This window comes from Cricetulus griseus, assembly GCF_003668045.3.
Source record: "Cricetulus griseus strain 17A/GY chromosome 1 unlocalized genomic scaffold, alternate assembly CriGri-PICRH-1.0 chr1_0, whole genome shotgun sequence".
NCBI classification, from domain to species: domain Eukaryota; kingdom Metazoa; phylum Chordata; class Mammalia; order Rodentia; family Cricetidae; genus Cricetulus; species Cricetulus griseus.
Genome location: NW_023276806.1, coordinates 217,303,679 through 217,330,320, shown reverse-complemented (window position 1 = coordinate 217,330,320; position 26,642 = coordinate 217,303,679). Strand labels below are relative to the sequence as shown.

Sequence of the window (26,642 nt, the reverse complement as noted above, 5' to 3'; positions counted from 1 at the left end):
TGGGTGACTGTCAGGCAACCAGCTGTTTCTATCATTTCTCACATTTTTGGAAGTCACTTGCACTTCCTGTTTACTCAGGTAATATTATTTCCTTCTTGGGTCTCTGATGGAGTTGAACACTAGATAGTTTTCCTTGCTAACAAATTCAGGAAAGAAACTCACTAAAGAGGTATAAAGTGTATAAGGTTGAGAGATATAAAAATGTATTTTGGGGTTGTATTACACATTAAGATAGAAAGTGAATTAATACAACACTTTGGACTCACCAAGATAGGATAGTTAATGGCATATTTTCTCTGAATTTGTCAAATGCATATGGATTAGACATTGTTAATGTAATTATTGCCTGTATATACTTGTATGTAGTTATTGTACTTATTGTATATAGTCTTACTATGTTAGTTAAAATCTTCACTTTTTATTTAAACAAAAAGGGGGAAATATTGTATGATATTTTGTGTTCTAACAAGTAAAGCTTGCCTGGTGACCAGGGCAGAGCTAGCCACTAGTTAACCATAGAAACTGGGCATTGGTGGCTCAAGCCTTTAATGCCAGCACTTGGGAGGTGGAGAGAGGAAGTGATTAGGTGGTGTGGAGATAGGATTTGGCCCTTTTGGTAAGAGGGTCCCTTTCAGGTTATTGCCCTAGTATCTTACTCTGGGGTTTTGTTTTGTTTGTGGGGGAGTTGTTTTGTTTTGTATCTTTGGTTTTTCGAGACAGGGTTTCTCGGTAGCTTTGGGCCTGTCTTGGAACTCACTCTGTAGACCAGGCTGGTCTTGAACTCACAGAGGTCCGCCTGCCTCTGCTTCCTGAGTGCTGGGATCAGAGGCGTGCACTACCATAACCCCGCTCTGGCTCTGGGTTTTTACAGATAAGATTAATTAGATGTATGTTTCTCATGGGTGTCATAATACTGAAGCTGAAACTGCATATCTGTCCAGAAGATAAAATGGAAAGGTTACTCAGCGTAGAAAAAAGTGCAAGTGTTAGAGCCATCCATATAAAAGTTCATTGCACACTTTAAGAATGGGTTTAACATGTTCAGGTTGATATCCCTGGGAGGCCTGATCTTTCCTGAAGGGACATGGAGGAGCAGTGGATCTGGGGGAGGGGGAGGAGCTGGGAGGAGTAGAGGGAGGGCAAACTGCAGCCGAGGTATGATATATGGGAGAGAGAGAAAAAGAATGAGCTTTAAAAACAGTCCAAATAAGCCGGAAGGCAGATACACTAGAGTTATCTTGTCTGCCAGGTTTAGCAGTTGGACTTAGTCCTGTGGCATTGGAAAGGCTCAGCAGTCAGGGTGTTCATGCTACACATGCTGCTGTTGGTCTCTCCATGGCTGTCTTGCTTATCAGCTCCACTGTCATAGTCTTCAGTACTTGTGTTCAAGCAAGCTTTGTTTTTACCAAATAATGGTCCCAAACTGTTAAGAGTGGGAACAGGGGCAATGTGACCATGACAAAGAGAAGCCTCAGTATGCTCATTAAAATCGAAAAAGGTTAAAGTTTTTAACTTTGAGAAATGGAGTGGGAAAATTGTCATGATGACAAGGTACAGCAGAGGTATGAAGTCATGGCTAGATGGAAGGTGTGGAGCATGAATAGGTGTGCTTACAGTCACCCATGCCAGGTAGTGTTTCAGTACATTGAAGCCTGTAGTTGGCTTCCTTTTGGCTGAAATTGGACAACAGACTGCACTGCTGTCCTGAGAAAAGGAGCATCAACAGCTGTGGCAGACAAGGTGCTATCTGGGAGTATTTACTGTAGAACACATGGCCTCTAACTATTTGTCTTTATGATGTTCTTATCATTCCTTGGGGAGTCAGTGCGTATCAGGATTTTGTTTAATAATAATACAGAGATTTAAGAAATTACTGTTATATGTGATGCATGAGTATGGGTCTGTACTTTCTGCGGTACATGTGTAGAGGTCCAGAGGACATATTTAGAAGTCAGTTCTCTCTTCCATTGTGAATTTTAGGGATCGATCTTGGGTGCTCTGGCTTGTACAGCAAGCACTTACCACTGAGTTATCCCAGCATCAGGATTTTAAATGGTCCAGTGGGTTTTTAAACTTTTTATGGTGTGTTTATTTATCAGGGTGTTAAATAAATTTTCTCCTTACTCAAATAGTTTCAACTTATAGTGGGTTTATTGGACTATAACTCTATCATAAGTTGAGCATCAGTCTTAGAGTTTCTATCGATGTGACAAAACATGACTAAAGCAATTTGGGGAGGAAAGGGTTTATTTCACTTTATTGCATGTCACAGTTTATTGTTGAAGGCAGTGGGGACATGGACATGGAGGCAGGGGCTAATGCAGAGGCCATGGAAGGGAGCTGCTTACTGCCTAGCTCCTACTGTGAACTGTGGACTTGGGGTGATTCTTAGGTTCATTAGTTACATAGAGCTTTCCCTAAAATATCGTAATTCTTAGCTGATTTCGTAACTTACAGTGGTGCTAAAAATTAATTGTAATCTCTGGACATGTTCTTGGGCCTGATCACCAGTGAGCCTCAATTGTAAGATGATCTAATGTGTCATTGGTCAACCCTATGGGAATTCCACAGTATTAATGCAAACTAGTTTTTAACTTTCCCTACCTCAAAGTCATGGTAGCAGATGAAGCAGGGCTGTCTGTCCGAAGGCCACTTAACGTCTTACGTTGTCCTGCTACTGGTGCTCATTCCCAACATCTAGTTCCTTCCTCCTGTTCTCTGTGGAATGTGGCTGCCCTAAGTCTGATGCTGTATTGCCAGTATCCATGGGGTAGAAGTTGCTAGAACATTTTCTTCCTAAGGCTGATTTCAAGCAGTGATCAGCCAGTTTTGACTTGAGTGAGGGGCTGAGTTAAATGGCCCTCCACCTGACCTTTTGTTTAACTTCCTTCCTTGTCTTACTTCCTTCAGAGTTTTTCCAGAGAATATTTTGGTTGGCTCTTAGGAGAAAGCAGGGTACAAACTGGTAAAGAGATAGTTTATTTAGACTGCTCCCATAAGGTGACACCGACTGAAATGTGCTCTTAAGGCATAGAAATTCTAAACCAGTTTTAAGGACAAAATCCCAGGTAGGTAGAGGAATTACATCAGCTGCTTGCCACAAGTTTCATGCTGGTAGAGAAGCAATGTCCTGTAAGAAAAGGGATTGGATAATTTAAAGAAAATAAATACCACAGTTCTCACTGAAAGAGGAAAGAAGAAAAAGAAAGTCCTGGGGTAATCTCAGCACTTGGGAAGTGGAGACAGGATTCCTCCTCAGCTACACTACATAGCAAGTTTGAGGCCTTCCTGCCCTATGCCAGACTCTGTTCTAAACAAACAGAAATTAGGACAGGAAAAGAAATAGATGTAAGATGACCCTGGTGGGTCTCTGTAAAAGAGTGGTGGGTTTCACTCAGATGCAACCGTAGATGTCACCAGGTGAACTGCAGAAAGGAGCATACTGGATAAATAACACCCAGGTTTATTTCAGGAAAATGGTTTTTGGGGGATTTCTTAAAGTTTATTTAGAGGTAGGGTGATTAAAACCTGGTCTCTTACATCCTCTTGACCTAGTATTTTGAGACACCTCAGTAAGATGAAGTCCTATCTCTCTAATTCTAAATTTTCCATTCTTTTCAATAAATCACTGGCTCAAGTGCCTCATCTTAGAGTTTGCTTTTAGGCAACATAACTTAAGATAACTAGTGTGTGTGCTATACTCTCTTTGCTACTATAGTATTTTGGAGATTGTAAAAAATATTTTAGTTATTTTTCCCCTTGCCAATAAATAATGATGTCAAGCTTTTAAAGAAAAGAATTTGCTATATGATTTTCTGGAATGAATACTTAAAATGGTATAAAAGATTTTTTTAAAAAATGAAATATTTTATTCAGAAATTGGTCCTTTTGCCAACTGACTCTCTGACAAAGTATTTTATTACTTTATGATATTTAGGTTTTATATCCTGAGTCAGTTGTGGTAATTGCCTTTTTAGATAAATGCATATTTCACTTTGGTTTCATATTTAATATTGTCTTAATTAGGGATTTCTATTATTGTGAAAAGATACCATGGCCACAGCAACTCTTATAAGGACAACATAACACATTTCTTCTATCCTTAACTCTAAAGCCAGAGTTTTCTAGCCAAAGCTTCCAAGTTCTGCAGCTTACTGAGGCTGGAACCTGCCCCCCTTGTTCAATCACATCTTCATCAGTTTTCTTCAGTTTGTCTGTTCTGAAACTTGCTCTGTAGACCAGGTTGGTCTCAAACTCAGAAATCTGCCAGCTTCTGCTTCCCAGTGTTGGAATTAAAGGTACGCAGCACCACACCAGGCTCTTAAGTTTTTCTTTCATTCTTTTTCACAAGTTGAAAACTTAGCAGTGTGGTATCTTGCACTGAGGCCATTACTCCCTTTATTAATCTGTTTATCTCCTTGAACGTAGGTTTAGCTTCATTCTATTTCCTAACGCTCTTTTTCTCCTCAAAATTTTACTTTTTGTAATTTATGCTGTTCAGTTTGTTCCTTCTCATTATAAATCTTAGAGTTACCACTAACGTCCACAAAACAGAGTCTATACTAGGCCATTTGGAGATTTCTTCTGCCAATGGAATTAATCCAAAATTTTTCATTTTAGCCTCAGGTAGACTCTTCCATCAAGGACAAAAGGCAGCCACCTTCTTCAACAAAATGTCACAAGAATGATCTCTAGACAACATACTAAAATTCTTTTCCTCTGAAACCTCTTGAGTGAGCGCCCAACAGTTCAAATAACTCCTAGCACCTCTGTCTTTGAAGCTCCTACTCCTATGACCCATTAAGCAGTGATTAGTGCATTCCACCGCTTTCATAACCCAAAGTACAAAACTCTAGATTCTTCTATTAAGAGTTAAAAGGAACTTGGGATAAAGATATCCTTTATTAGAAAAACACCAGCCAAACGCAAGCCAGAGCGTGTCAGGGGCAGCAAGGTAGGCAGGCCAGAGAGAAGGGGCTCCCATGTGCCTTGCAGCCCATTAAAACCTTATCACGAGTCATACTGACCTCATCTTGACCACACCCTGACAGGCATGGTCAGGCACACCTGTAGCCAGCTTCTAGCAGGAATGGCTTACATTGTCCCCTACAATTCCCTCCATCTTGCAGGGAACAGGAAGTCAACTGACTCACTGGATGGTATCCTGAGCATAGAAAACTTCAAAGCCTACCTGCACAGTGACACACTCTTCCCTTAAGGCCATACCTACTCTAACAAATAGTTCCACTCCGTATGAGATTATGGGAAGGGGGGCAGTTACATTCAAACTACCACAAATATTGTTGTATAAAATAACCTATTTTTAAAAAATTTTGTCCGTGAGTACCAGTTGAACAAACCCGTGGTAAAAAGACATTAATGAAGGGCTAGGGAGATGGCTTAGTTGATAAAGTGCTTGCCACAGCAGTTTGGATCCCAAGCATTGAGGTAGAAAGCCAGGCATAATGTTGTGCACCTGTAATCCTAGCACTGGGAGGCAGAATTGGATTCCCTAGGGCTCAGTGCTCAGCTAATCTTGTTGAATCAGTAACCTCTAGGTTCAGTGAGAAATCATGACTCAAAAAATAAGGTAGAAACAGCAGGCAGCAATCTCTGAAGTCAACACACGTAAGTGTGTACATAGATTCCACTTGAACACACACACATGAATGCAGCCTATAACATTAGAGCTAGTTCAGAAACCTTGATCATAGAAGACAGTAAGGTGAATTTTATTGCTGACTAACCGTTAGATAATTCAGAGTATTGTCAGCCTTGATGGACATTTGATAATGGCATTGTGTCTTACAAGAAAATGTCTATTTCCAGAGAATTTATTATGCTGGATTTACATTAACACTGAAATTCATAAATGATTTTAATTATAATGCTATCTGGTAGGAGGAAGGATTTAGTTTAGCTCACAGTTTCATGGTGGGGAAAGCTTGGTAGCTTGGCACCCATGACAGAGGTAGCTTGTGACATCTCCCAAGGTTAGGAAGCAGAGACACCTGAGTGTTCTCAACTGTAACTCTAGCTGTGTCCCAAAAGGGATATTTTGAGTTCCATTTCAGACCTATGCAGTAAAGCAGATATCACCAATAAAATGAATCAAAACAGTTTGGTTCTGTCAGGATGTTACATTTACATAGTACTGCAATTGAGCAATGACGTTGTCTTTTAAAAGTATGTGCAGGGATTAAACACTATTGCTAGAAAATATCAGTCTTCTAAGCCCTCAATTAGTCAGACTTTTAGTGAAAGGAGGACTCATTGACTGCTCACTGGTTGGGGTGGGTTGCTGAAGGTTAGGGAAGGGGTAATATGACCATTTGTAAAAGAAAAGTGACGACTGCCACACCAATTGATGCTTCCTTTTGTGAAATCTCGTTTTGTCATATGGAAGCTGTGGGATTGGTGCTTATAGGACTTCCCTTAAAATTGTACCAAGCCCTCTCAAAGCACTGCCATGCTGTCTCAGCTGCGTTTATGGATGATCTGAATCCGATGTTGTCATCTGAGCAGTGTTCACTATCCTCATTGGGATTGATTCCCATCTCTAGAAACAAACCTCTCCATGCCCTTCTGTCAGAATTAACTGTTCCGTTTTTAAAGTTTTATGATGAAATTCTACTCAGTCATTTATTTGGACTTCATTTCCAGTTCTAACATGAAATTTCAGCAACCTCTGTGCACACTTTAGTTCCCTGGCTAGCCCTTCCATACCTACAGTTGCTGCCTCCTGGTCTTGAATTCCCTGGAATTACCAGAGGGTTCAGATCAGCTTCTTATAGGATGCCTCCCACAATCACAGATGCTCAGATTCACATCGAGAACGTCGAATCCCTAATCTTTTCCAGGTGGTTTTTAGTTTCCTTTGGCCAGATCCATCCATGGCCTAAAGCAGATACACTCTTAAAAACAATTTCTTAAATAAGATTTGAAGCTCCTCATTGACTCACAGGCTTCAGAATGGATGCTGTGTAAGCAGGTGTGACCCCAGCATTAAGCATGTTACACAGCTCCACCAGGTCCTGGGAGGCTGCGTGCAGTGGCAATGAAAAGAAGCCTTCTTCCTGAGAAGCTGGTCTCAGTAACCTGTGCGGAAGGAAGTATCAAGCCTTGTTACTTCAGTTATGCAACACAGGGAGAGGAAATTTGGTAGAATTCTAAAGGGAAATTGGGGGAATATACTTTTAGGAATGATAAAATATCACTAGCTTCAATTTCGGGTCTTCAGCTGCATTCACAGTGCATATTCTGTGACGCTTTAAAGCCAGGATAGTCATCTCTTCTTTATTTATGAAAGTCTTATATGACATCTTTTTTCTAGTATGAGGCTGTTTGGTCTGCATTTTCGTCTGAAAATGTTATGTAACGTAGCCACCTTCGGCAGTATCTGTAGCTACATCATCTGGATAACCTGCTGCAGTTTCTACAGCAGTATTTTCTGCTCACTTTGCACTAATATCTCTAGACCTCATAAACCAACCTCTGCTAGCTTTATAGTTTTCTTCACCTCTGGCCTTTGTAGAATTAAGGTAAGGCCTTGCTCTCAAGTAGACTTTGACTTGGGGACACTAGTTAATCTTCCATCCAGTTCACCAACATATTTCATATCATCAGTGGAGCTGTTAAACCCTTGTGTCATTCAAGTGTGCACAGCAGTAGCAATGTCAGTTTGCTTCCAGAACTTTTCCTGTGCTTTACTACTTAGGTAGTTTGCATAAGTAACATGGTTTGTCATACCTTTCTTACTAATTATTTCCAGCTCTTGATTTAAGCTGGTAATCATCTAGAATGTTTGTTTCACTTGAACACCTAAGATTATTATGTGAGTATGTTCACACATACATGTGTGCCTTGGCATATTTGTGGGTGTCAGAGGACAGCTTGTCAGTTCTCCTTCCATCATGCAGGTCTCAGGAGTTGAACATAGTTGCAAGGCTTGGCAGCAAATACCTATTACTAAGCCATTGTTCCTTTCCTCCATATGAAGTTACTACTATATATTTCTGATGTGTTAGCCATAGTTTCCTATTTTCTTATCTCCTGATATTCATAGATATAGATCTGTAACTATTTTTTTAAGATTTTATTTATTTATTATGTATACAACATTCTGCTTCCATGTATATCTGCACACCAGAAGAGGGCACCAGATCTCATAACTGATGGTTGTGAGCCACCATGTGGTTGCTGGGAATTGAACTCAGGAGCCCTGGAAGAGCAGTCAGTGCTCTTAACCTCTGAGCCATCTCTCCAGCCCATCTGTAACTATTCTTAACCATGTGTTAGTTGTGTTATTTCTGAGTGGTGAGCTTTGGGTTGTTTTTTTTTCCTCCTTTATACAGATCTATATTGGTTGAATTTTTTCTTCAGAACAAATAATAATAAAGCTCTCTCTTTGAAATCAAGAAGAATTTTAGTTTTCTTTGCATCTGAGGTCACAGTTGACAGGCCTAGAGGTGTGTGCTTTTAAAATGTTCCTGACATGACTCTGATGAAGCCATTTGGCATAGACTGCTCCCTCCCACCCAAGCAAAGCCCCATGGTGTGCAACATGGCTTTGCACTGTCTGCTTACAGTCTAGTCTACTGGAGTACCACTGTGAAGATGCCAAGGGTGGAGGACGTGATTTTATCAGAAACTGAACTGGACTTGGGGATGCATTGCACCTTCACGAGGTAGCTGCTGTATTTCAGGACAGAACAGAAAATAGTTCACAAATAGTTATAAAGGGGAGTCCTTGAAATTGGAAGGGGGATAACAAGGAGGATCCAGCATCTGCTGACTGATTATGCTCTGAGAAGAGTAAGTGTGGGTGGCAGGCATCAGAGAACGTCCCAAAATATTTTTAGATTGGAAACAAAAAAAAAAAATCAAATATTTCTCTGCACCTCTTCTAGAAAGACATCAACTTTGAATTGTGCTTAGCTTTATAGCTGCCTCAACTGTTTACTTTCTGAATCAGTATAGTCAGCCTTCTATATTCATGCATTCCACATCCATAAATTGAGCCAACCATAGATTAAAGCTATTGGAGAAGTGCATATGTAGCAAACATAAGATGTTTTTTCTTGTCCTTATTTCCTAAGCAATATAATTTTAAAAACTATAAAAGCATATCATTTATGTTGTATCCAACATTATAGGTTCTTTAAATATGCTGAAAGTATATAGGAGGATTTGTTATATGCAAGTAAATTCTTTTTCAATTTGTTTTTTTGTTTTGTCTTTTTAAGACAGGGTTTCTCTGTGTAGCTTTGGAGCCTGTCCTGGAACTACCTTTTTAGACCAGGCTAGCCTCAAACTCACAGAGATCCACCTGCCTCTGCCTCCTGAGTGCTGGGATTAAAGGCGTGTGCCACCAATGCCCAGCTCCATTTTCTATAAAGGACTTAACCATCTGTAGATTTGGGTAATCCTGAAGAGTCCTGGAACCAGTTTCCCCACTGAGAACAAAGACCAACTGTAATTGTCCAGCAGAGCAGTGCAAATACTGACTTACCTATCCCTATCTTTACTATTTTTTTCTTCTTGCTTTCCTAGTTATCACTGTCTCACTATTTTACAGTATCTTCAGACAGTCTGCTGTACTCTGTTCAGTTTTTCTCATTTGCACTGATTAATGTAGGTGAACCTCGTAAAGCATTCTGTAAATACAGTGGTGAAACTTTTTTTAGTTTTGTGCTTATGATATGGTAATTATTGGCTTTTGCATTTTGTTGACTTAACTTAAAGGAACACTGATTTTAGGTTCATCTCCCTACTCCCTGTATGCCTGTTATCCTTTCAGTTAGTGGTGATTGTTTGAAAACTGAGGAATGTGATGGACAAAACATTGACTCTTCTGAAGCAGGTAGATCAGGGTGCAAATCTCTGTTTTGTAACTGTGCTGACCTTTTACATGCACAAAGACATCAGATCCCTCAGAGTCAAATTACAGGTGCTTGCAGGCTACCCAGCGTGTTATGTGGGTGCTAGTATCCGTACTCTGATCTTCCTGGTGATGAAGCAAGGGTGCTGAACGTTGAACTGTTCCCAAGCTTGACTTCTTACATTTTCTGTTTTCTTGTCTGTAAAATAGACATTGTGAGAATGGAAACAAATTATGTGTAGATAGTACCTCTCATATGATAGATGCTTAGCATCTGAAGTTTTATTTTTTTTTTAGAGAATGTGAAATTATATACTTAAGGCCACCCTCATTAGCTGTTAGCAAACCCTTAGAAAGTAACTTGGTTGTGAAGTAGTGCAGTGGGTGTTCTTTGAGCCCCTGTTGTTCTAGGCATCATACTGCATCTGATGGCATTCAGATGCCATGCAGGACTTGTGAGCCGGTATGTTAACAGTGAGAGACCTGAGCAGCCAGAGTCGACATCCAGCAATTCTGTGAAACAGGTATTTGGTGTAGGAGCCAGCAAACTTCTGTTAAGGGCTATGAAAGCTTTGCTGGGCATGTAACTTCTGTTGCAGCTATTCAACTCTGATTTGGGACCAACCACAGTCATCATACATGGGAATTTAGGAATGGACATGGAGGCATTTAGATAAAGCTTCATTTGCAAAAACAAGAACCTATGTCCCAGAACATTGCTGACTCTTCTAACTCTAGCCATTCCCTATCCACCCCAGGCTGGATGGCTTTTAAGGCTTTTTTTTTTTTCTTTAACTGTTGATAATTTATTATCTGTTAGTAGCACACAGACCAAATATTAATTACTCAGAATTAATGTGTCTTATATATAAGTGGGTAATGATGCAGGCCATTCTGGGGGGGAGGGGACCACATGCACTTAATTACCTAATGTTTTAGATGTTTCGTCTCATGCTGCTCAGTTTGTTTCTGCAGATGCTCAGTCTCTGTTTCCTGGTGCTCAGTCTCATTTCCGTGGTGTTTCTTCAAGACAGCAGTTATTCTCTAGTCTTCTCTCAGAAGTGCTGGTCTTCTTCAGCCTTCTCTCCAAAGCCCTCTTCCCCTTCCCCTCAGCTTCTCAGATGGAGCTGGCATTCCTGTTCGGGCTCACCAACTTAGAGAGAGACCTGGCTTTTTACATTTTTAAAGAACAAGATGAAACAGAGACAATATGTAGCTCACAAAGCACAAAGAATTTTATTTCTAGTTCTTCAGAGAGTTTGCTAACTCCACATTGAAGACTAGAGTAAGTGATGATTGCTACAGAAGTGAAGGCACTAGAGTTGACAGCCAAGAATGAAAGTGATCCTGGCAAACAAGCATGGTTTATGGTGAGAGGACGATCTCAGGCTCTGCCAGCAGTTGCGAGTCCACCTATTACTTGCCTATGATTGTTCGCCACAGAAAGAGTAGTCATAGGTGAGGAGAAGGTCAGTACTATTGGAAATATTTTCTTGAGTTGGAGAGATGGCTCTTCAGTTAAGAGCTCTGGGTGCTCTTCCAGAGGACCTAGGTTCAGTTCCCAGCACCTACATGGCAGCTCACAACTGCCTGTAAACTCCAGTTCCAGGGGAATCTGACACCTTACACAGACGCACGTACAGGCAAAACACAAATGCACACAAAAGTTAAATAAATAGATAAAAAAATTTAAGTATTTTCTTACAGAAGAAAATACTAGTTTTCCCATGAAAACTAAACCTCAGAATTTTTCTTCTTGATAATGTAGATCACTTTATAATTTTATAAAAGGACGCTAATTTTTAAATTATTATTTATTGTTATTATTGTTTTTGTTTTTCAGAAATGCACTCTCGGGAAATGGCCTCTAAATCTTGGCTGAATTTTTTAACTTTCCTCTGTGGATCAGCAATAGGATTTTTTTTATGTTCTCAACTATTCAGTATTTTGTTGGGAGAACAGGGTGACACCCAGCCGAATATGCTTCATAATGACCCTCATGCTAGACATTTAGATGATAACGAACCCAGTCACCTCCAGGGACAAGTGAACTTCAATGCAGACTCTAGCCAACATAAAGGTAAGGTGTGTGCTGTAAGAAATATTTACCTGTTGAATGTGATGGGAAGTTACATAAATCTCATTTATTGCTGTCTACACCTGTTGATTGAAATGAGCACTATGTGACAGATATTAAGGTGATTTTTTATTTATTTGCCTTGGGAGAAAACCCAAGATTTATTTAAGAAGTTAATAATTTTCAGTTAGTTTTAAGTGGAAATTGTTCATAAGCCATAATAAACAGAATGATGTGAGTTTGGGGAAATTATGATTTATATAAACTTTTTTGTTACCCTGGAGAAACACATAAAATGCATATATCTTAATTTGCATTTTTATCAGTGGCTAACTAATCATTTTTCTTTTTGAGGGTCAAAGAGGTCTAAAAGTAGCAAGAGTAAGTGTATGTTACAGTGACTTCATTTTCTCCTGGTTCTTATCACTGAAACCAGACACTTTCTCAGTGGAGTCTTCTGTATGTCCCTTAAAGTGTTGGTTTCTCGATGCTTCTGTCCTGTAGCTCTCTGTTTGACGTCACCAATTCTTGAAACTTTCATTTCTGCCTTTCCCTTACTGAGTTTATCTTCAGCCTATCTCCAGGCATTGAGAGAAGACATTATTAACACAATACAAACATCTCTACAACTGGTTTATTTGGCAGAACAGAATACAAGTAGGAATAATTGGAATTGCAAAAGGGGAAAGCTCCTTCTGGTTGAGAGTTGGTTCTTTTATCTTCCCAGTAGTAAACTGTATCTTTCTTACCTCAAGGGTTAGGGTATCAAAACCTGGTTGTGTGTTATCAACTAATACTGCACATTTGTACTATAGTAAGTTATCATGTTGCATAAATTTCAGTGGTGCTCTATGTTGTTACAGAACAGTTTGCTTGCTGTGTACTTACTCTGTTGCATAGCTCTGAGTCTTTAGATGATTAGTTGGAACCAAAATTAGGAATTACAGGGAGGCTGTCCTGGACCTCACCTATGTTTGATAAATTTTGTTACCTTTATAGGTCACAAAATGTGGGTAATGCCAAAAACTTACTGACCCGACTCTCAAAGTGTATAAATTGAGCATCTTTTCCTCTCCACCCCCAGCATAGTATTTCCATGTTTCTCCTTATTTTATCTAACAACTGTGTAAGCTGAGAACTATGAAACTGTGGGACACTTATTTTCTCATCTCACTTAAAAGGCTCCGGTTGTTATTGAATTCTAACAATTCAGCATTGCCATTTTCCAGGACCTCTTGCTCTTAGTCCAAGTATGTTTTCCCCAAGTCAGCTTCTGTAGGAGAAACTGGCCAGCCTACCCAAGCCTCAGTCACCCTGCCACTGGTGCCCAGGCCAGCCCATACCAGCATGTGTGTGCTTGGCAGGCACTTCCTCCCTGAGCTAAGCCTGCCTCATGCCCAGAGACTCCAATGAGGAAAAGACAAGGAACACAGCAGAGGCAGCTGCCTGAGCCAGTAGGACCTTGGGAGGTGGGTGGGGGTATATAAAAGCAGGTCTAACACCTTAATAAGCCAGTCTGCAGCATGCTCTGCTGCTCACTGACTCAAAATGCCTGAGTCTTTGGTGCTGCACCCCCTCCCCCAAGGGGTGTCCAAGCAGGGTCACCTGCAGCAAGCTTCAGCTCCCTGCACATATCTACATTCAATTAAACTTGCCCATTGCTTCTTTTGTTCTTTGTTTTAGTGAGCTTTCCTGGAAGACCCGTGTCCTGCCTCATGGGTTCTAGTGGCACTTGATTTCTCCCTTCTCTGTTCAGGTCACGGCTCTCATACCCGTGCACTTTCAGGAAATACGTTAAAAAATCCTTCTGTCACTGCCTTTCTTTTTTTTTAATTTATTTATATTTTATTTGCATTGGTGTTTTAACTGTATGTATGGCCATATGAGGGTGTCAGATCTTAGATTTACAGACAGTTGTGAGCTGCCATGTGGGTACTGGGAATTGAACCCGGGTCCTCTGGAAGAGCAGTCAGTGCTCTTAACTGCTGAGCCATCTCTCCAGCCCACCGCATTTCTAACTGCAACAATTTCTAGTTTACTTGTGAAGGCCCCTGCAAAACTGTGAATTCTGTTCTGGTAAGAAATGGTTTCTGTCCCTGTTTTCACTTCTGTGCTAGCACATAGCTGCACAACAGAGCAGAGCTGTTGTTTTGGTGTGTCCGTGTGACTAAGATTGATTTCTTAATTCCATGAACAGTGCATGCTTCCTAACTGCAGGTTGCTGAGTCGCCTGCTCTTCTTGAGTTCTGGGTATTCCATGGCATGATAATTCCTTCATGCCCACCTCACCTTTTCTTCTGTTCTCTTCCAGTCACCATTTAACTGTAGCACATTGTTAATCTTTTACAGGACCAAGACTTCAACAATTAATTGACCTTTACCCTTAAAAGTGTTGGACCTTCTTAGGATTACTTAGAGCTTTCTTACCACATGTGGCTTATAGATTCATACTGGTCTGTAAATAAGTATCAAAATCAGGAGTAAAACAATGATTTGCAAATTAATTTTGCCTCGATCTAAAAATAGAGATTCAGGGCTTGTATTTTACATATTCCAAAGTTGAGGGTTTTCTAATGATTAATTTTTATCATTATAAAAGTATAGGCCTCTAGCAATTGGAAGTAAACATTGCTGCTTGTCACATATCATTTAAAAGCCCTGGTCTATGCCCACACACTTAGGTACATATGCATGGTACTATATAAACTTGAGTTATTAATAACAGTTAAAACACAAAGAGGACATGAATTTGGGGAAAGAAGGAGTGGGACTTGAAAGGACATAGTGGTAGATGACCAATATACACTGTATAAAGGTATACAGCTTTCAAAGAAAACAGGTATGTTTTTAAAAAGACTAGTCTAGATCTAATTAAACCCTTCCTCTTGACTGTTGATGCTCACAGTGTGGGCTGACAGCTTGAGAATTGTTCACACCAGGTAATAGGTCACTTTAAGTTCTCAAGCTAACTACTGTGTGATAGGCATTTTCATCAAACGGTGGTATTCTGCTGTATATTCTGACAGGAGCCTCCTGTGTCTTTGCAAATTGGTAGCTTACAGAGACCCTGCTCTAGATAATTTCAGAAATCCATTGCTCTGTCTGTATCTAATGGTTGCATTTTGGAATGAGGTACATAGTATTATCTGGGCAATCTCAATCCTACATTAACTCCTATTTTTTGAACTGATGTTACCATGAAAGTCTTCAAGAACACCATAGGGTACTTGCAAAATTCATGACAATTGCCTCATGACCTTTAAAAATGAACCGACTTCAGCAGCATAGTTTTTTGTTTTTTTTTTTGGTTTTTTTTGGTTTATTTTTTGTTTGTTTGTTTGTTTGTTTTAGTTTTTCGAGACAGGGTTTCTCTGTGTAGCTTTGGAGCCTATCCTGGCACTCGCTCTGGAGATCAGGCTGGCCTCCAACTCACAGAGATCCGCCTGCATCTGCCTCCTGAGTGCTGGGATTAAAGGTGTGCACCACGAACACCCGGCCCTGTTTGTTTTTTATTCCACTGTCTTTTAGAAACTCAAGCACAGCTGTGAGAAATTCCCAGGTATGTTCTGCTCCCATTTTTTAGTAATAAGTAACAAGAGGAGATTGTGGGAGGCGGTCTTTGAGTGTGGATTACTGGGTCTGGGGTGGAAACTGCTACACTACTGCACTTCCAGCCAACTCCCAGAGCATGGTGTTTTGGTCAGTTTGGGTAATAAGTGCTTAAAAGCTGGTGACACTTAAGAGATCTTGTGGATGAAACTAACAGTAAATTAGAATGTTAAGCCATGTTTTTCTCAAAGTCATTAATAACAAATGAGTAAATAGAGCCTTGAAAATAATTTATGAAGTTTCTTTGTATGATTTATTAGGATTTTACATCTGTGTAAATGTAACTTTTAAAAATGTTTGTTTGATAGATGAGAACACGGACATTGCCGAGAACCTCTATCAGAAAGTTAAAATTCTTTGTTGGGTTATGACAAGTCCTCAAAATCTAGAGAAAAAGGCCAAACATGTCAAAGCTACATGGGCCCAGCGTTGTAATAAAGTGTTATTTATGAGTTCAGAAGAAAATCAAGACTTCCCTACTGTGGGATTGAAAACCAAAGAAGGCAGAGAGCAACTATACTGGAAAACAATCAAAGCCTTTCAGTATGTGCATGACCATTATTTGGAAGATGCTGATTGGTTTATGAAAGCAGATGATGACACATACGTCATAGTGGACAATCTGAGATGGCTTCTATCGAGGTATAACCCTGAACAGCCCATTTACTTTGGGAGGAGATTTAAGCCCTATGTGAAGCAGGGCTACATGAGTGGAGGGGCAGGGTATGTACTCAGCAAAGAAGCCTTGAGAAGATTCGTTGATGCATTTAAAACAGAGAAATGTACGCATAGCTCCTCCATCGAAGACTTAGCACTGGGAAGGTGCATGGAAATTATAAATGTAGAAGCTGGAGACTCCAGAGATACCACTGGGAAAGAAACTTTCCACCCATTTGTCCCAGAGCACCACTTAATCAAAGGTTATCTGCCGAAAACATTTTGGTACTGGAATTACAACTATTATCCTCCTGTAGAGGTAAGTCTAGAAATTATAATTACTATATAAAAAACTTGGATCTGACTTTTGTTTACCTGAAAATGCAAACAACAGACTAGTTAATGTGTATGTGTTTCATTTGGATCAACAACTAGAATGTTTTAATGTATAGACTGGCAGATGAGAATAGAGGCCACAGCAGTAGTTTAGTAGACATCTGTTGATATCACTGCACGTCACCTGTTGGCACATAGAAAATGCATCAAGTTCTTCACTGTGACTGTGACCCCTTTGACAAACCTCTATCTCCAAAAATATTTACAATTCATAATGTAGCAAAATTACAGTTAATGAAGTAGCAATGATATTAATTTTTGTGGTTGGGGGTCACCACAACATGAAGAGCTGTATTAAAGGGTTGCAGCATCAGGAATGTTGAGAACCACTGCCATAAAGAAAATCGGGGAGACAGTGTGACCTGAAATGGGGTGGGCTACTGTACAGAGGTGACCCTGAACCATACTTTGGGTAAGACTAGCAGGCTGTGTGAAAACATAAATAATGAGCCTTATAGTTATCTGGGGGGAAAATAAGGTTCAGAAAGAGTAGGTTCATATCCTCCTCTTCCAACTTCGTAGTTGGATCATCTTGATGTACAAGATTTGGCTAATCTTTTAGCCTCAGTTTCTTCATTTGAAAAATGGGTGTGATCTGTCTGTCATTGTAATTACAGTGTATTATAGCCTATGACAGTATTTAATGATAATCATGACTCTAGTTTGTATCTTAATGTATGTTTCTCAGAGTTGTACCTTTGAGAACTATCTCATATGTACAAATCTAACTTTACCAAGTATAAATCTATTGCCACATTGTCTCAGATACTTTCAGAACAATAGCCTTGCAGACCATTGAGGCCTTTGTACCCATCCAGTCTAGTTCTCTTATCTCTTTCCCCTAAACTAAGCACTGCCAGGAATAAATGTTATTCATTATCATGTGAACTTCTATATTTTCCCTACATGTTGATCCATGTGTAAATGAGTCAGCATTGTTTTGTAGATTTTAAAATTAAGTTGTAACACGTATATCTTCTTACAAATTGCCATTTTTTCACAATGAGATATATTAACATTAAAATATCACTCTGCTTCATCTGAGTTCTTTGTGATAATTTAATTTATGGATATGCTATAGTTAATTAATTTTGCTTCAGATAAAAGAAAACCTGTATGCCTATTATAAGCACCACTACAGTGAATTACTCAATGAGGCTAAGATTATAAAACCTTGATTCTCAGACTCTGTTATTGATTAGTAATGCCTTTAGGTAAGTCAATAGTTCTTTATGCTGATTTTTTTCTGACCCTAACATATTAATAGTACACTTCAGGGTACCACTCCAAGCCAATATTTTGAAATGGTGTACAACACTTTCTGTCTATTATAAGAAGACTTGATGTTTTTGTCTTAAGTTCTGAACCCCTTCCCATATTAAAAATATATTCAAATTCACCATTACAATCATGTAACAGATATACCCAGATATAGTATTTCATAGAGTGTCAGATATTCCATACATGTACAACAATAGCAAAAGGACACAATGCTTGCCATTTTGTAAGCAGTAGAATATCCTTCCTTTCTTTTAAGAGTACTTTACAAAAAGAACATGTTTAACAGTGTGCTTTATAGGAACAAAATAAAATGTCTTCTACTTGAATCATAGTGGCTCTTAAATGTCAAATTTTGTTGTCCTTATAAAAATGCATTCCAAACACATGCTTGTCTGACCTTGCCTTAGTCACTAGGAGGTCAAATGCCTGCCTCGTGGCAAGGAACCAATCAGAAGTTAGCTGGTGATGCTATGCTTTATAGCTTTGGGTGTGCTTTACGGAAAGTGCACAGCAATGACGCACAGAGCATAGCAACCACCCTGGGACCAGTTGACCAATCAACACAGGGCAAGCCCTCCAAGCCTGGAGGCACACCAATCCTGAGCCTGTGCGTACCCCTAGATGCTCCCCTTACGCTGCCCTATAAGATCTCTACGCAGACTCTTCGAGCTGTCTTTTCTAGCCATCCGCCATGGCGGGTGATGAAAGATCCAGGCTAACATGGGTTAGCTCGTTAAACAACTATAATAAAGCCTTGTGCAGTTTGCATCAAAAAAAACCGTATTCCAATAGTTTGAAGATGCAAGTATTGAAATTGTATAAATCTTCTAAAATTTATCAGAAGGTTCTAAAACACCAAGCATGAAACCAAAATACCATTATTCATTTATCTTTCAATAATTTTTCTCTTTGCAGTGTGAATTACTGTTTTCAAAGAGTTTCTTAATGTACATATTTTCTCTGTAATAATCACTAAGATTATAAATTTTGTTGTTTTGGAGTTTTGGTTTAATTGTTTTGTTTTGGTCTTTATCCTTTTTTGTGAGAAAGAGGCTGACCTTGAACTTCGATTGATTGTCCAGCTTCTGAGTGCTGTGATTTCAGAGTTGTGCCCCTACACCTGCTTACAAAATTGTTTAAGTAGCAAGTTAAGATGTAAGATAGGTTAATCAATTTATGTAGTTCAGAAATGACAAAATCTCATTTACTCTTAGTTCAGGTATTTTTTATTTTACATTAACTACAGTCTGTCTGAAACAACACATAGTTGATATGGAGAGCTCCTGATTTTTCCATTGTTATAGTACATTTCTTAGACTCTTTATAGTGCAACTTTGTAGTATACCATAGCATCACCTAAAGGAGAGTCGGGGCCTGGGATTTTAGTCCTGTGTGCTTCTTTTGAGATTGTTTTGAACCTTTTACCATAAGATGTTTTAAACCATTAAGTATGTATTATTTTCCTCTTTTATTTTCTCAAAGTGTTTTGCAAATTGTCATGTCCCTTTCTTTGCATATAACGTATTAATTTAATGAAAATGATATTCAGGGTCCTTGGTGAAATTTATAGTTTCCCACAGATTCTTGTATCTTGTGTTTGTTTGTTTGTTTTAGATTTATTTTGTGTGTAACTGTTTTGCCTGTGTGTATGTGTGGTGCTACTGGAGGTCAGAAGAGGATTTTGGATCCCCAAGCTGAAGTTCTGGCTGATAGTGAACCACTGTGTGTGTGGGTGCTGGGAACTTAACCTGGGTCCTTTGCAAGAGCAACAAGTGCTCTTAATACTGAGCCATCTCTCCATCTCCAGGTGGCTGTGTCTTAAATATTCCCCTACATATTTAGTATATTGGAACTGTCTTACTTGGGCTTTTTTACCGAAGTGGAATACATGAGCATATAGACGGTTTGTTTTCAGGACTGAAGGTAAAGCTTCACACATGCTAGGCACTGCTCTACCACCGTGCTGTATCCTTAGCCCTTTGGGAACCTGAAAAGTATCTTTGAATCCATGGTTGTAACATTGTTTATAGCTGGTGATTTTTTTTTTTTCACTTGAAACTCTTGCCATCTTCCAGTAACTTGTAGTCAACCTATAAGGGGCCACTTTTTTTTTCCAATAATTATATTTCTCTTTTACTTACTGTATTTTGTTTATGATGCTTAAGAATAATATTTTAGCCATCCACTAAAAACATCAGACAAATAAAGCTTATTCTTTGTATAGCTTCCCCTTTAACTTGAAGAAATAAAGAATTTTAAATGGACAAGCACTAAATAATGTTAAGAAAACACAGATTTAGTTGAAAGTGCTTTGGCAGTTCCAGGTTGGGTTTTAAATTCTTGGGAACTAAGAGAACTGTTCGCGTCTTACACCATCTGATGGCTTCTACCTTCTCGCTCAAGCTTTGATGCTTCAGGATTGTAGGTAGTGTGACTGTGGAATGTGAACTACTGTGCCCCTTATTAACAATTTCCACTTCTGTTATTTTTTAGGGTCCTGGTTGCTGTTCTGATATAGCAGTTTCTTTTCACTATGTTGATTCCACAACTATGTATGAATTAGAATACCTCGTTTATCATCTTCGTCCATATGGTTATTTATATAGATATCAACCTGCCTTACCTGAGGATATACTAAAAGAAATTAATCAAGCAAACAAAAATGAAGATACAAAAGTAAAATTAGGCAACCCTTGAAAGCAGAACGGGAGTGGACTGAGGTTGAATGGTCTACATTGCACTGAAGGACTCCTGCCTTTCTGACAGAACCCTGAAACCCCAGGGAGGAACTCATCTGCAGTGAACATTCCATAAAGAAATTTTTCCAGTGGATGACCATAATCTGAAGCATTTAAAGAGCTGTGAAGTCTGTTGTTAAAATGTGTTTTGATACAGTAATATATAGCTATATATATATGTGTGTGTATGTATGAAGAATTTGTGTTTTTAAAATGGTGAAAGATAGAAGAGCTAGAAAGACTCTGTCCCCTCTTCCTGACAGTGTGTGTTGTTGTCACTAAAGCTGGAGTGGTTCAGTTTGTAATCACCTACTGCACTGCACTGCACTGTTAGAACACAATGCTGAACAAATCTGCCTTAAAACTAGAAAGAAATACTGTTGCTCAATATACACTCTGCTCATGTGTATATGATACAAACCAGCCTCCCAGTTGCCGAATGAAAACTTTTCTGTGATTATATTACTTACAATTGGCAGTGTTTCCTCAAGAAGTAGAATAAGAATGACACCCTGAAGATCACTAATAAACCACATTTTCCAATTATTGTGGGCCTTGACTACATTATATGCTTAGTTCTATATATAATCAACCCTGTACCAAGTCCACATTGCCTTCTTCTAAATGTTTAACTCTTGAATATCATTCTCACTATTAATGCTTATTTACTCAAAGCATTGTCAGCATTCTATAAAACATGCATTTAAAGTTATTCTGTTTCCAAATTCACCCGTTGTTGACTGTGGGTAACTTAAACTAAATTTAATGCTATTTGGACAAGCTTTTCTTGTATTGGTACCAACTCTCGAGAATTATTAATGACATTGCAAGTCAATTATTTCGAAGTCTTTCCAACTACATGATTATTGTTCCTTTTATTTTCATCCTGTGGAGATGAAATTTGTTGTGCCTTTCATAACTTGCTTAAAGCACTTTTAAAATTAATTTTTATGTCTGATGTGCCTGTTAACACTGGCAAAAATTTTTGAATGTGGCTTTTGGCCAGAATTAGTTAAAAATACTAGCAAGTAAAGACCACTTAGACAAGCTAAAGTATCATATACTTTATTTATAAATACCAATATTTCATGCTGAATTCTTATTTGGAGATAATTGTCTTGCCAGTGTAAGTCTAAGAACAGAGTCCCATTCAAAACTGCCATCAGAATAGTCTGTATCATTCCAACTCCAGTGGCTGCTAAGTTTCTGAGAGGATAGAAAAACTTCTGAGTGTAGACTTTCCATAAAATTATTTTTAATTGTGAATAATTTACATTTTTGTTATGCTAATTTTGCATGGTTATTACACCATTGACTGTAGTTGAGCTAAATAATAAATATAAATAGTTTATATTTATTGTGCCAAAACCATAACTTCTATAGATGATATATTTGAATGGGTGTTTATTTCATTTTGTACTTATGGATCACTCTGTCCTAATTTGGTTTGGGTTGTTCTCGTGGTAGTCTTCTGATACACTAGGCTTTCTAGTCTGTTCTTTCAACAGCTCTTTACCATGATTTGGACATGAATTCATCTGTGTTCCACATATGGTACTCTTCTTTACTAGCAGAGAATAAATGATTTCTCCAAAAATCATAACGTTCATTCGTAAGAAACAAATGCTGCAGTGCGTCCTGGACTACAAAGTCCTGGACTACAAAGTCAAGCAGCCAGGCTTTTAAGTTCCTCCTCCATCACTATGTAACCTTGAGCAATTTACTTAATCTTTCTGTGCCTCAGTTTCCGCATCTAAAAATTAGGGAGAATTATACTACCTACCTCACATGAGATTACCGAGGATTATATAAATGACTGGACATAAGGTTATGAGAACATTGTCTGGCCCAGAATAGGACATGGTCTTAAGCATAAGGTTTTATTCTGTCACCTTGGAGTATAAATAATTGATTCAGATAAATGAAATGATCAAGTCATATCTGAAGGAAATACTTTGCATATTTCTTACAATAAGTAATATGTAGTATTCATCTAGTGCCTGCTGTATGTCAGGTGCTGATCTTATTCTGTACATTTGTGTCAATCTTCACAAATTGGGTATTATTCCTATATTGTAGATGGGGAAACTGAGGCTTCAAAGAATTCAAATAACATTTCCATTGTCACAGTGTGAGAAGGCTTGGATTTATAATCCAAACCTGCGTGTTGTTTGTATCATGTCAGCTCTAGATACATGATACATATACATACATGTATGTATATATGTATGGAATAATGAGGTGTGTATACACACACATAGACATGTATGAGTACTACATAACATCTGGTATTTTTCACCAGTAATAGCCCAAGTGGTCAAACAGCTAAATTGGTATGGTAATTCTTAAATTGTGATCCTCACATCCTTACCTGGAGTTTGAGATGGAGATCTCAGGTGTTGATTTTTAGCGTTAGACCCTGGAGTATTCATAACCAGATACCTTCTAGGAAGAGTTACTAAATGAGCACTGCTGGCATCTTGGTGGAGCGTGTACCCCCACTTCACCCCACCCAGATCACCTAAGTCAGAAATTCCAAGATAGAGGCTAGCAGTTTGATTTAAAGAGACCCTGAAGGTTGGTCTTACTAATCCTATGTTGAGAACCATTGCCTGTTTACCTATGTGAATTTGGTGCAAATAGTCTTTGGAACAAACTCAGGATTTCTGCCCAGGAGAGAGGCATTTTTTCAAAGACTAAAACATGTTTTAAATCAGTATAATCCAGGATCATAATATATTAAAAGTAAAATGCTATGGAGACTAAAGGGTCAGTGTATCATTGGTTTGGGCAAAATTCTTTGACTTCCCTATCGTGACTATTATCAGGACCCTCAAAATCTATAATTCTCCAAGTTTAGTCATTTCACACGGAGCAGAAAGGGTTCAGTAAGTGTTAATATGTCCATATGGATTCATTAAAATATATAAATTAATATCATGAAAAATGTCCACTAGTTGCTAAAATTTGCCACTAGAAATAGAAAAAATGCTACTTCATAATGTGCCAAGTATTTTCTGCTAATTTATACCATCAGCTTAAGTTTTGTCACTTTCAAACATCATTTGCCTATCCTATAATCTAATGAAGCAGGATTTTTCTCCTAAGTATATGGTAAAGCACATTAAACAAGAGTTTATGCTGATAATGATTTATTTGCCATCTTTTAGATTAAGATCTGTTATGTGAATTAATTGGTTATAGTGTGGTTTCAAGGCATAAGATTTAGTAAAATCTTATGTTCTCTATTAATATGCTTATGTTTTTCTAGAGGGAAATTCATAGGTACAAAGCAGGTTTTTGTCCCAGAGTTTGACTATTTGAACATATCTAAATTTCAGAGATCAGTTTGTTGCTATAAAGAATGACAAAATAAATCACTGACTATACTATGTTTTGAATGTGGTAATTGGGTTTGAACATTAAGTGTGCTAACTGGATATTTTCATAGTTATTTCTTGAGTTTGAACTCTTTTGCCCTCTTAGCCTGTCAAACTGTATTGCTAGATGGAGGCCCTGTTATACTTGAAAGACACCCTCAATTGATTTGCCAGCTTCTACCTAGCTACGTTCTTGCTCTTTCAGTTTATGAGGTCATTATTCTGTCTTGGTATTTCCTTTTATGCTCAACCTCTACTTTCTAGCTCCTTATAGTGCTGTCCCCTTGCAGTGGATTTGGGTGATCAAAGTGTCTATCATTTGTGATGGTTTTATGCCTACTGCATTTAGCTTTCCCATGAGACTAAAAGTACAGCAATAGTATTTGCTGGCTTTCAGGCTATTTACCCTAACTGAACAAGTACAACCTACAACATTGAGAATTAAAGGAAGTGAAGTTATTTAACCTCCTCTTGAAAGAAAAGAAAAAAAAAAAAAAACTGACTTCATTTCTCATTTTGTATTAGGCCTAAGAGAAACATATGTGGGAAATCTGGTAGACAAGCTGTGGTATATTTTACACTAATGTAACCTCTATGACTTACAGTTATATATCAGAGCTGTATTGAAATCTTAACACCGATTGAAATGAGAACTTCGTACAGATCCTCTTTCAGAGAAGCAACTTAAAAGCAACATTGGAGTTGAGTGGATTTTGATTCATTCCTCACCTCCTAAGTTTTCAGTTACAGTAGTTAAGTCTGAGTGACTTTTTGCAGGGCGCTATAAATGAATGAACTACGTGAAGTGTATTGGAGGGGAACTGACCTTACTGCTAAGCAGTGTGTTGTATTATACAGTGAATGTTTGTGTTTGGGAATTTAAAAATTATTTAAAGTAATAGTGTCAATGAAGGGTTTTAAAAATGTTTGGTGACTTGCTTATTTTAAGTGATCACCATTAAGTCAGAAAAATGTATTTTTAAATGTTTTTTAAAGTGCCTTTTGAAAATTTTTAAACAATGGATTCAAACAACTGCATAAAATAAATGACAATGTTCAAAATCGCTTCGTCTGTGTATTTTTAACTGATGTAAGGGGGTAGATACCTTTTATAAATAGTTTTGGGGATTTTTCTATCAAAGCTTTTCTGCTTGTATAAGCTTTCATAATTGTTCTAGAATATATATTATGTAAGGCAACAAAGTATTCCATATGTGACTTAGAATAACGAATCTTCCTCACCAGTCCTAGAAAGAAGGAAGAAAAGTGGTGAAATAGGAGGAGGAGAGGTACTGAGAGACCACAAGAAAGGAGAGAAAGATCGCTTTCCCGTTACTTATTTTTATCTTTCATGTAAACTGAGGAATCTGTTTATTCAATAACGCCAAGCATCAGCTAGAAATACAGTGGCAAGGAGAACACGAAGGCTCCCTGTTCTCCAGTTGTCATTCTCAAGCCAGGAAATAGAGGGAGTGGTGCTGGGGAAACAAAAACCCATAAAAAAAAAAAAAAAGCAGTTTTCTGAATGGTATCTCAAAGAACTCTGAGAAAGTATCTCCAACATGAATGACAGACATTCTGTGAGTTTCCGAAGTTGTGTATACCTTGGAAATTCTTTGTTCTTGGTATATAAAAATAGGGTGCCATCGTTGCTTGAGCATGCTTTGGACACGCGTGCAAGCTCACTGAGATGTGATGATGGCCCAGAATACTTAGGTTTATGGTCTGAATTCATCTGGTGCTCAGCTCTACTAATTTTAAACTGGTCTGAGATATTTAGGATATAAATCAAAACTGACTTGCTAGGCAAACATATTCTTGCTAGGCAAACAATGCAAATGTTCATAGGGCCCTTGAGTCCCCCCAGTGTAGCTCATTTATAACCACTGCCCATAGGCTCATTGTTGCCTTACATACCTTCGTGTGTGGCAGCAGCTTTGGAAAGGTTGCCATATGTACTGGCTCATACTGCTTTAGTAACAGTGTGGTGATTTGGTTGGAATGATTTACTCAGACGCCAAAATGTTTCAATTAATAAATTTGTGATGCTATCTTAAGTCATTTTAAGTATTTACATAAATACATACAGGTTTACTCGGTTAAATTTCCCAGAAGTAGAACCTTATAGTAGTACAATAATACAAATTCAAAACTAATACAAATACTACTGAGTATATCATGTCTCTAAAAGGAAGAGTCTTACCTTAAATGCATACTACATACAATACATAGTTAATATATCAGACAGTATAGACTATGCAGTAGAAATTCTTTTAAGCCCAAATGGACAATTAACAACTGAAGTTAAGTTCAGCCACTTCCACGTTCTCCAGATAATTCTGTACTAGTAACATGGAAGTACTTTGCCTGAAGTTTGATTTGTTTTTACTAATGAGTGAATTGTGTGCTACTGATTAGAACTTTGGTCTTAAAACTATTTCCCTTGCATTCTGTTACTGATGGGGTTTGGGGTTTTTATTGTTTTGTTTTCTGCTTTTTTTCCATGACTGAAAATTTGCCTTTGTTTGGTACAACTGAACATACCTTCCATTGTAACAAAATCTCCCCCACATTTTTAAATGAAATTGAGCCCTAGATCGTTAGTTGTATGAGTTTTCTAATGA

The 26,642-nt window shown here is 38.3% G+C and overlaps 1 protein-coding gene across 3 annotated transcripts in view; it reads left to right on the top strand.

The window, feature by feature from the left end:
- C1galt1 (core 1 synthase, glycoprotein-N-acetylgalactosamine 3-beta-galactosyltransferase 1) overlaps positions 1 to 24,516 on the top strand; it is a 39,996-nt gene extending 15,480 nt beyond the window's left edge. For 2 of the 3 annotated variants that reach the window (XM_027389898.2, XM_027389899.2), the window contains exons 2-4: positions 11,724 to 11,960; positions 15,875 to 16,542; positions 20,394 to 24,516. In XM_027389898.2, coding sequence (XP_027245699.1) covers positions 11,724 to 11,960; positions 15,875 to 16,542; positions 20,394 to 20,597 — 1,109 coding nt within the window. In that variant the 3' untranslated portion in view covers positions 20,598 to 24,516. Of the gene's footprint in view, positions 1 to 11,316; positions 11,339 to 11,723; positions 11,961 to 15,874; positions 16,543 to 20,393 lie in introns of those variants that run through there. The other variant, XM_035450541.1, reaches the window with a different exon arrangement.
- The last annotated feature ends 2,126 nt before the right edge of the window (positions 24,517 to 26,642 follow it).